The 11,232-nt window shown below is 48.7% G+C and overlaps 1 protein-coding gene across 1 annotated transcript; it reads left to right on the plus strand.

Moving 5' to 3' along the window:
- Positions 1 to 1,366: 1,366 nt before the first annotated feature.
- Positions 1,367 to 5,501, plus strand: LOC107117775 (olfactory receptor 11G2-like; the record flags this gene model as incomplete). Its single annotated transcript, XM_015419939.1, has 2 exons — positions 1,367 to 1,392; positions 4,580 to 5,501. Coding segments are annotated over 2 exons (948 nt in total), but the record flags the coding sequence as incomplete, so codon positions are not given.
- Positions 5,502 to 11,232: the final 5,731 nt, after the last annotated feature.

The following is an 11,232-nucleotide window of genomic DNA, read 5'->3' on the forward strand; positions in this document are numbered from 1 at the left end:
TTGAACTGCAGACGTTTTCCTATAATAAGTCAAAGTTACTAATACATTTCATTGTTCATAACGGTCCATAGCAGACACAGAATTCCAAAGGGGGCTTACCTGTGGAAACTGCCTGTTTCTCTATTCCCTGGAAGAGCTAAGCTGCCTCCAAAGAGGCAATATTGTGGCTTCTATTGATGTTGCTCTACAGGGACCCTTTCCCAAGGGGCACCAAATATTTATCAGCAGCATTCCACTTTGCCCTTCCCACATAGCCACTCCGTCTTCCCGCTATCTGACCACATGACCAACGCTACAGTTGGGCATCATCGTCCAACACCAGGAAAAACGACGTATGTCTTCACAAGATTTCACCCCTGACCTTATGATGAAGCTTTTGCTGGATGGAGCAGCATTTTAAACACTACTAAGGTACAGAAATGGGAACCTTAAGAAGGTTGCGGAAAGCAGGATGAATCTGAATGGGTGTCACAGTCAATCAACAGATGTGAGCGTCATCAAAGAAATTACAATAGGCCAATATAAAGCTATGTCTGTTGAAAGAGAGTGTGGGAAGGCTTACAACATCCCTGTGATGCTTTTGGCCTCCTTGATTTTAACTTGGTTAATAATAAAGTCAGGAGGGAAGGCAAGATGGGGTAGCCCAGTCTTATCAGTTCTTGGAAGCTAAGCACGGTCAGTACCAGTGTTCCCTCTAAGCTGAGTTAGTGTGAGCTAGCTCACAGTTTTTTAGCCTCCGGCTCACACATTTTTGTCTGAGCTCAGGAAGGATGGCTCCAGAGCAAACTAATTGATGCAGTAGCCAAATCGCTCGCTCACAATTTTAATGCCAGTAGCTCACAAGCTAGAAGTTTTGCTCACAAGACTCCACAACTTAGAGGGAACATTGGAAGGGTGACCGCCAGGGAAGGCTTCCCCTAGGCAATGGTAAACCTCCCCCCCCCCCGCTTCTCGCTTGCCTCACTGGAGTTGCCATAAGTCAGTGGAGACTTGATAACACATAAATAAGTAATAATGAAGTCAAAGACCCATTTTGCTGCCTTTTTATATATATATATAAACTCTCCTAAAAAGGAGAGAATTTTATTGCTTTTAATTTCAGAAAGACGGAGGGTATATAGCGGGATTAAGAAAAGAGTGAGTGATGCTTTTATTAGCATATTAATCTTTTGTTAGTATTAATCATATCTTCTTTTGGCTTCTTCTGTGAGTTGATCAATCGTCTTTCATCTTATCCTGTGAAAACAAATAGAAATGTTAGTGTATTAGTATTGTTAGTAAAGTCTTTTCATGCGCTTCCCAAACCAATCTTCATGTTCTGGGCTGTCTTCCTTTTATGTCTCTCAGATTGTAAGATGGACCTTTCGCTGCTCCTTCATCTTCCGGACTCTTGTCCCCTTTCTCTGAGCCGCTGTCTTCGTCGCTGCCAAATACCTCCCATTTACCATTTTGCTGCCTTTTTTTATAGAATTCTGCCTTTTTATAGAATTATAGAATTCTGCCTGCAAACCTGCAGAGTTATTGAGAGGGCATAAATGTGGCAAAGTGCAAATCTAGTGGTGTTCGGAAAGACAACAATCGTCAGTCAAAGTCTAAGCACCCCACCAAAATGCACAGACATGAGACCAGAGGAATGCTCTGAGCAGAACAGGCTAAGCAAGTCCCCTCCTAACTGGGACATTGCTTGGGGGGGTCCCAGGTGAACAACAGTTGGCTTCCAAGGGGTGAGGAAGATGGAGGTAATAAATGAAAAGCAGGAGGATATACTTACTTTGATGTGACATGTTCAGTTTCTGGGCTCAGTGCTTTGAAAATAATTTAGGGACGCAGGATCAGTTGCAGAAGAGGGCAGTGAAGGTGGTCATGCAAACAAACATGGACGGCTTCAAAGGGGAATTAGATAGGCATATGGAGCAGAGGTCCATCAGTGGCTATTAGCCACAAGGTATAGATAGGGGCTCTGGGGCAAGTGATGCTCTGTCTTCTTGGTGCTTGGGGGGGGGCGTGTCAATCAGTGGGAGGGCTTCTAATGTCCTGGCCCCACTGGTGGACCTCCTGATGGCACCTGGTATTTCTGGCCACTGTGTGACAAAGAGTGTTGGACTGGATGGGCCTTTGGCCTGATCCAACATTGGTGTCTCTTATGTTCTTATGTCTGGGGCAAGTGATGCTCTGTCTTCTTGGTGCTTGGGGGGGTGTCAATCAGTGGGAGGGCTTCTAATGTCCTGGCCCCACTGGTGGACCTCCTGATGGCACCTGGTATTTCTGGCCACTGTGTGATACAGAGTGTTGGACTGGATGGGCCTTTGGCCTGATCCAACATTGGTGTCTCTTATGTTCTTAAGTCCTGTGAGAAAACGCTGAAGCAACTGGGCATGTTTAGTCAGGTGAAGGGAAGAGCGAGGAAATGTGATTGTGTGATTGCATGTTCCAGATACTCGAAGGGCTGCCACACAGAGGAAGGCAAAAAACAACAACCCAGGTTCTCTGCTGTCCCAGAGTACAAGACCTCATCTAATGGGCTGGTGTTGCAGAGGGTAGATTTCAGCTGAGTATGAGAAGAAGCTTTGTGATGGAGAGAATAGTCCAACAACGGAACCAATTCCCTATAAGTGTGGTGGGCTCTCCCTTGCTGGAGGACTTCAGCCAGAGCATAGCGAGCCATCTGTGGGGAATGCACTTGCTGTGGTTCTTCTGAGCTGAGCAGAGGGTTAGCCTACATGGCCAGTAAGGCCCCTTCCAACTCTATGAATGGTTCTATGACGAGCATCCAGGAAGAAATCCAAAGATGCCGAGTTTGGACAGACCGAGCCTCCTTCCCTCACAGTTTGGTCTTGGTGGAAACGTCCAGCTACGTCAAGAACTTCTAAGAAGCTTCTTGTATCATTTAGCAATGCTGAGAATTATTGTCATGGTTATTGTAGGAACGGGTAAGGTCTGAGGAGATAAGGTGGGAGAGAAACGTTTTAAATAAATAGGTTACTGAATTGCTTCAGGCAAGCAGCCTGCACCCTTTTCAGCCTTCTAATACATCCTGAAACGCAGTTAGCCAAGGGAGGCTCCTTTCGATAGCTGGAAAATGAATGCATTGAAGTTTGGTGTCGTGGTTAAGTGCGCGGACTCTAATCTGGGAGAACCGGGTTTGATTCCCCACTCCTCCACTTGCACCTGGCTGGATGACCTTGGGCAAGCCATAGCTCTGATAAGAGCTGTCCTTGAAAAAGAGCAGTTTGTGTCAAGAGCTCTCTCAGCCCCACCTACCTCACAGGGTGTCTGTTGTGGGGAGGGGAAGGGAAGGGAGTTTGTAAGCCATTCTGAGACACCTTTGGGTAGTGAAGGGCGGGGTATAAATCCAATCTCTTCTTCTTCTTTTACCTCACAGGGTGCCTGTTGTGGGGTGGGGAAGGGAAAGGTGTTTGTGAGCCGCTCTGAGACACCTTTGGGTAGTGAAGGGCAGGGTATAAATCCAATCTCTTCTTCTTCTTCTTCTTCTTCTTCTTCTTCTTCTTCTTCTTCTTCTTCTTCTTCTTCTTCTTCTTCTTCTTCTTCTTCTTCTTCTTCTTCTTCTTCTTCTGTCTACTAAGTCAGCCCGCAGGTCTATCAAGGTCAGCACTGTCTACTCTGACTAACCCCAGTTCTCCATGGTCTCAGGCAAGGGTATTCGCATGTCACTGACACTGAGTCCCGACACCTTCCAATGCCAGCAGACCCCGTATTTTTCATCTTACGGAAGTCTCTGGCTCAGATCTTGGCTCAGCTCATGAGGGGAATGTAGGCAAGATTCTTCATTCTTCATTTCATTGGGACCTCACCAGTTTTATGGGGGTTCATAATATCAGCACACTTGATACGGTTCTTCTGAAGAAGCCTGGGATGTCATACGAAGTCCTTTAAATACTTGGTATGAATTTCCAAAGGTTTTTAAGCAAAAAAGAAAAGAAAAAAGTAGAACGATTCCAGATAACGAATGCTTATTCCTCCGTTTATATATATATAGATACGATTTCAGATAACTAATGCTTATTCCTCCGTTTATATATATATATAGATATACACAGACATATATACATATATATGCACAGACACAGACACACATATCAATGTTCCCTCTAAGCTGTGGAGTCTTGTGAGCAAAAATTCTACTTTGTGAGCTACTGGCATGAAAGTTGTGAGCGAGCGATTTGGCTGCTGCATAAATTAGTTTGCTCTGGAGCCGTCCCCTCCTGAGCTAAGACAAGAATGTGTGAGCCGGAGGCTAAAAAACTGTGAGCCAGCTCACACTAACTCAGCTTAGAGGGAACACTGACACATATATGTTTCCTCCCTTGTGTTTTTTGGTAATTTCACCCGCACAGGGGTGTCTAACAATAATTCTGCTAGTTGCTGTAGATTTTCCAGGTTGCGTGGTCGTGGTCTTGGCATTGTAGAACCTGACGTTTCGCCAGTAGCTGTGACTGGATCCACAGAGACCACAGCCACACAACCCGGAAAATCTACAGCAACTCATGAACTCCGGCCGTGAAAGCCTTCGATGTCATAATAATTCTGCTATCTGATTCCAGATGGATCCAGCCAACAGGACTGGAGTGGAGGAATTCGTTTTGCTGGGATTTGAAGTCGGGCAGCAGAAACGGCTCCTGCTTCTCACCTTCTTCGCCATTCTCTACGTGCTCACTCTGGCCGAGAACATCACCATCATCGTACTGGTGGTTCTGGACACCCACCTGGCCCGCCTTCCCATGTACATCCTGCTGAGCAACTTCTCCTGGCTGGAGATGTGCTACGTGAGCGCCACAGTCCCCCGGATGCTCTTTGACCTTACGTCCCCTCAAGGGGCCATCTCCTTCCATAACTGCTTCATTCAGTTCTACATCTTCTTTGCTCTCGGCAGCACCGAATGCTTCTACCTTTCGGCCATGGCCTTGGATCGGTACCTGGCCATCTGCCACCCGCTGCGCTACCCGCAAATCATGTCCCCAAACTCCTGCTACGGTCTGGTGGGTTCTTGTTGGGCCGTCGGCTTCCTGTGGTACCTCGTCCCGGCCGTTTTGATCTCCAGGCTGTCCTTCTGCAGGTCCAACGTCATCGACCACTTTCTGTGTGATGCCGGGCCCATTCTGTCCCTGGCCTGCCCTCCGCTAGGAGCCGCGCCCGTCATCAGCCAGTTTTGCCTGAACGCTCTGATCATCGGCAATATGTTCTTTGTCGTGCTCTCCTACAGCATCATGGTGAACACTCTAATGAAAGCGTCCAGCCAAGGCAGTCGGATGAAGGCCTTCTCGACCATATCGTTCCACTTACTGGTGGTGACTCTTTTCTATGGCTCAGTGGCAGGGATGTACTTGATTCCGGGTGGGGAAAACCAGTCAGCCATAACTAAGGCCGTGACACTCTTCTACACCGCCGTGACACCCTTCCTCAACCCCATGATCTACTGCCTGAGAAACAATCAGGTGAAAGAAGCCCTGGTCAGGCTCCTGAAGAGAAAGGAGACAGTGTAAACAGAGGGGGAGGACAGAAAAATTGAGGGGGGGGGGAAATCCCACCTTCTGGAAAATTAGGACCAAGTGGTATATCTATCTTTCCTCTGGGTTTTTACGGCCTGTACTACGTATGCATGTGCTGCTGAGCCACAACTGACTTACGGCGACGCCAACAAGAGGCTTTCGTGGCAAGTGGCTAAGCAGAGGTGGCTTGCCATCGCCTTCCTCTGGCGAGCCTTCCTTGGTGGTCTCCCATCCAAGTACTGATCCTGCTTCACTTCCAGGATCTAATGAGATCAGGCTATACCGTGCTGCCTTATGACCTGTACTAGATGCCCAAAATTAAGGTTTGGAACTAAGTTGCGGAAGACCTTGTTGGTTTCTTGGCAACAACATACCAGAACAAGACAGTTTCCCACTTAGAAACAAAAGACGAGTCATGAAAATATATAGAATGTGAAAAATCAGCCAGGCAGAAATCCTGGAACCTAATAATAGGCAACAGTAAAATAAAATGGGTGCTCTGTTCTATTCTGTGTGTCTATTTGTGTGTGTGTGTGTGATTTATATTAATTATCACATGGCAGTGTGTGTAGTATAGCCAGAAGATCCTGAGATTGTCTGGCAGCCAGAGGTTCCAGCTCTTTTAGTATTATGTACCACTAGGTGGCGAGCTAGACTAGTTTTTAAGGCAAGAGACATTGCAGAGGTAGTTTGCCATTGCCAGCTGGGTGACCTTGGGTCAGTCACAAGTTCTCTCAGCGCTGTTCTCTCAAGGGCAGTTGTCTTAGAGCTCCCTCAGCCCCACCTACCCCACAGGCAATGTTCCCGCTAAGCTGTGGGGTCTTGTGAGCAAAAATTCTACTTTGTGAGCTGCTGGCATTAAAGTTGTGAGCGAGCGATTTGGCTGCTGCATAAATTAGCTTGCTCTGGAGCCCTCCTTCCTGAGCTAAGACAAAAAATGTGTGAGCCGGAGGCTGAAAAACTGTGAGCTAGCTCACAGTAACTCGGTTTAGAGGGAACACTGCCCACAGGGTGTCTGTTGTGGGGAGGGGAAGGGAAAGGAGATTGTAAGCCGCTCTGAGACTCCTTCAGGGAGTGAAGGGTGGGGTATAAATCCATCTTCTTCTTCCCATCCAAATACTAGTATTTAGGTCAGTTATTTAGCTTTTTTTAATGCTCCCTCTAAGCTGTGGAGTCTTGTGAGCAAAAATCCTACTTGGTGAGCTCCTGGCATTAAAGTTGTGAGCGAGCTACTTGGCTCCTGCATCAATGAGCTTGCTCTGGAGCCCTCCTTCCTGAGCGGAGACAAAAATGTGTGAGCCGGAGACGGAAAAAAACTGTGAGCTAGCTCACACTCACTCAGCTCAGAAGGTATATTCCTGCACATTCTTTTAATAAATCACTTTAATTACAAATACTAGCCAGGGCCGACCCTGCTTAGCTTCCGAGATCAGGTTAGCCTGGGTGTGTGTGTGTGTTCTATGAAATGCACCCAACATGAGATGGATTGACTCAGTAAAAGGAAGCCACAACACATAGTGTGCAAGACCAGAACAAGGCTGTTAAGGTAGGATGTTTTGGAGGACATTAATTCACAAGGTTGCCATACGTCGGAAGCGACCTGACGGCACATGACAGGTGAGAGGCTGTGTGTGCGGATGTGCGTCATTCCAACCGTCGATGCAACGAAGACAAAAGGTGCCGGCATCAGCGTCCCATGTGAGGACAGCCCCAGCCAGAGAACCAAGAGGCAGGTGGCTGGAAGGGTGCAGATGTTTGGGGTCTGGATCGTGCGGGTTCAGTGCAATGCAGGCAGCACCGCTTGGGAGCCCCTGCAAGTATTCAGGAGTGATCTAAAACCAGACCACAATCCACAGTCACTCAATCACGCCAGGCTTACGGCGACACTCCAAGCTGAGTTACGTTCTTCTACGTCCAGTGAAGTCAGTGGTATTAAAAGGGTATAACTCTGCTTTGGAGTGCACTGCTGGCCAAGTCCCTGTCTCTTGGTCTAGCTTGCATCCTGCAAGGAGGTTTAGCACACCTTCTATTCGGAAAAAATTACCATGAAATGACTAGTATTCATAAGCTAGCCAGACACGGAGATTGGCACTAGTCCCAAGGACTTAGAATCACAGAATCTTAGAGTTGGAAGGGATCTCCAGGGTCATCTAGTCCAGCCCCCTGCACAATGCAGGACATTCACAAATACCTCCCCACACACACACCCAGTGACCCCAGAAGAGGACAAAAAGCCTCCAGGATCCCCAGCCAAACTGGCCTGGAGAAAAATTGCTTCCTGACCCAAAGTGACGATCAGCATTTCCCTGGGTGTGTAAGAAAGGGCCACGAGAACTAAGCACTGAGGCAGCCCTTCCTGCCTTCCCTCTCATGGTCTGAGTCCACAGAATCAGCATGGCTGTCCGATGGCCATCTAGCCTCTGTTTGAAACCCCCCCAAAGAAGGAGAGCCCACCACCTCCCGAGGAAGCCTGATTCCACTGTGGAATTTGCTCAGGATGACTGCAAAATGGGGAGCAGACCCCGTTCTCTCCCTCCAATTTTCACACCATTAACATAAATTTAACTACATTTACACCCAGCCTTTCTTCCACCATGAAACTCAGCAGCTTACAAAGGGGTCTCCCCTCCAGAGAGCCAGTTTGGTGTCGTGGTCAAGTGCGCGGACTCTATAATCTGGGAGAACCGGGTTTGATTCCCCACTCCTCCACTTGCACCTGCTGATGTGACCTTGGGTCAGCCACAAGCTCTGGCACAGCTGTCCTTGAAAAAGAGCATTTTCTGTCAGAGCTCTCTCTCAGCCCCACCCACCTCCCAGGGTGTCTGTTGTGGGGAGGGGAAGGGAAAGGGGTTTGTAAGCCGCTCTGAGACTCCAAGTGAAGGGCGGGGTATAAATCCAATCTCCTCTTCTCTTCTTCTCCAGGCAATGACCAGACCCCAGTCCTGCTTAGCATCAACTCTTCCTCCCCCCCTTCCCAGAAGCAGGACCGGAGGGTCCCAGCTCTCCAAATCCATCCCTTCCCCGTCCTATCGTTGTAAGCCGCTACAGCTTACGTGGCTTCAGACCCCAAATTCAGGGGGAGCCTGCCACCTCAGGGCGACACTGTCCCGGGGAATTCCACCAGACTTAAACCAGGACGAGAGGACAGCCATCTTGGCGACATTCCCATTGTTTGCATTTGAACTTTCGTGGCTCGCTTTCTTGGCTTCCCCCCGTGGGAGCCAATTAAGAAGACTCGCAGCAACACTTGCTAAAGTTGGGCAATTAGAGGGCACGCAGGCAGTCTTTGCCCTGCCAAGTCAAGAGAGGTCACAGGGAGGTGAGCCTGGCTGTTCCTTGGGGGGGTGGGCAGAACTTGTCTCTCTTTAGTTGTCCGCTAGAAGGAGCTGCGGTGGCTCAAGTGGTTAAGACGCTGAACTGCTGGCTGTGGAAGGCCGGCAGTTCAGCAGTTCGAGACCCGAGTGTGCCGCATGACGGAGTGAGCTCCCGTCTCTAGTTCCAGCTCCTACCAACCTAGCAGTTCGAAAGCAAGACATTGCAAGTGGATAAATAGGGACCACTAAGGTGGAAAGGTGTTTAGTCATGCCAGCCACATGACCACGGAAATGGCTTCAGACAGCGCTGGCTCTTCGGCTTTGAAACGGAGATGAGCACCGTAACCCTAGAGTCAGATTCGACTGGCTTTCGAGCAAGGGAACCTTTACCTTTTAGAAGGGTGATATGGGGCTGATTCTTGGCTCGAATTTAACAATAGGGCTCCTTAAAGCCGGGGGTGGGGGGGGAGCTTGAAATGGCACAAAAGGGAGGAATGTCTGCTGCAGCAGTTTCCGCCAGCTGGAGGAGTGGCGGTGGGAGAAGTTAACCTGTTGGGATTTTCTTCTATGTACAGCTGATTAGAAAGTTCTGCAGATAAAACTGGCAATCCTCAACATTAGCAAAAGGTGAAGAGGGAACATAAGAGAACATAAGAGAAGCCAATGTTGGATCAGGCCAATGGCCCATCCGGTCCAATACTCTGTGTCACACAGTGGCCAAAAATACCAGGTGCCACCAGGAGGTCCAGCAGTTGGGCCGGGGCACTAGAAGCCCTCCCACTCTTGCCCCCCCCCCAGGCACCAAGAATACCTGCCCCAGATCACTTGCCCCAGATCGAGAGTTCCTATAAGAACATAAGAGAAGCCAATGTTGGATCAGGCCAATGGCCCCTCCAGTCCAACACTCTGGGTCACACAGCGGCCAAAAATACCAGGGGCCATCAGGAGGTCCACCAGTGGGGCCAGGGTGAAGGGCTTCCTTTTATCTGTTCTAGCCCGACCGCTCAGCAAATTCATGGAGTGCCCACGAGTTCTTGTATTGTGAGAAAGGGAGAAAAGTACTTCTTTCTCAGCCTGCTCTATCCCATGCATAATCCTCTAGACCTCGATCATGTCACCCCTCAGTTGCCGTTTCTCCAAGCTAAAGAGCAGGTCTAGTGTGTGTGTGTGGGGTTACAAATTATTAGGATAATGAATGGGAATGACCCTGACTGGTTGGCCTGATCTCGTCAGATCCCAGAAGCGAAGCAGGGTGGGTTCTGGTCAGTGTTTGGATGGGGGCCCCCCAAAGGAATACCAAGGTCGTGACATGGAGGCACTCAATGGTAAACCAGCTCTGAACCTCTCTTGTCTTGCAAACCCCCACAGGGTCACCGGAAGTTAGCTGAAGTGAGAGATAGACTCAAATTTTGAGCCTAACGACACTTTCTATGCAATTTTATTTTATATTTATTTATTTTTCATATTTGTATCCCGCCCTCTCCGATGGGCTCAGGGCGGCTCACAAGGGCAAGGTACATCCATGCCATGATTAAAACCTATAATACATAATAAAAACATCCAACATCATTAAAAACAACGGTGCTCAGTCAGTTATTAATATCGTGACTCCAAGATGGATCAACTCAGTTCCAAGTGTCCCATGATGTTATGCCCGCACGGAGACGGCTTATCAGGTCTTCTATCCAATTCCAGATTCTTCCTCAGGGCCTTGTCAGTGCATCCTTTAAGGTACCGTGACGGTGGTGGTATAGTGGGGCGGCGGCTCAAAGGCCTGGCGGAAGAGCTCCTTCTTACAGGACCTGAGGAACTTTGTGTACCAGCACCCCAACATATTTAAATGTTGAATGGAAAATTGGCTGGAATGGTAAGGGGGATATGCTTGACCCTGTCCCAACTGCCTATTCTTCCTGCTCACAACTGCAGGCACTCATCGACTTCTTCCTCTTCCAAGAGCAGTTACAGTCCCTGTATCTTTTCCCCACACGGCAAAAAATAAAAGCTGTGGGGGGAGGGGAGGTTGAGCCAAGTAAAGACACACACACACACCCCAGTCTCGCTCTCAGGAATGCAGCTTCTCAGCGATGTTTGTCATTAAACAAACAGCAACCCAAACAGTCAGAGAAAAATCACACACAGCATCACGTGTCGTTCAACCCTTAAGTTCCTCACATCGCACTTAAACCTGACCTGCAGGAGTCAATGGAATTGAACTGAGATATTACAGTAGACACCAGGGGGCAGCAGTGCATGAAGGATGGGGAAATGGAAGGGAAGATGACATTGGGATGCGTGCCTTGATTTTCAGCACACGTATTCCTGCAAGCCACACTCCATCACGTACCCCCTTTGCTGAAATGCCAACAGGCCACACAACGGACGGTGAGGCTTAACGGGATCCGTGCGAGTAG

Source organism: Gekko japonicus, unplaced genomic scaffold, assembly GCF_001447785.1.
Source record: "Gekko japonicus isolate JY-2015 unplaced genomic scaffold, Gekko_japonicus_V1.1 scaffold3888, whole genome shotgun sequence".
NCBI lineage: Eukaryota > Metazoa > Chordata > Lepidosauria > Squamata > Gekkonidae > Gekko > Gekko japonicus.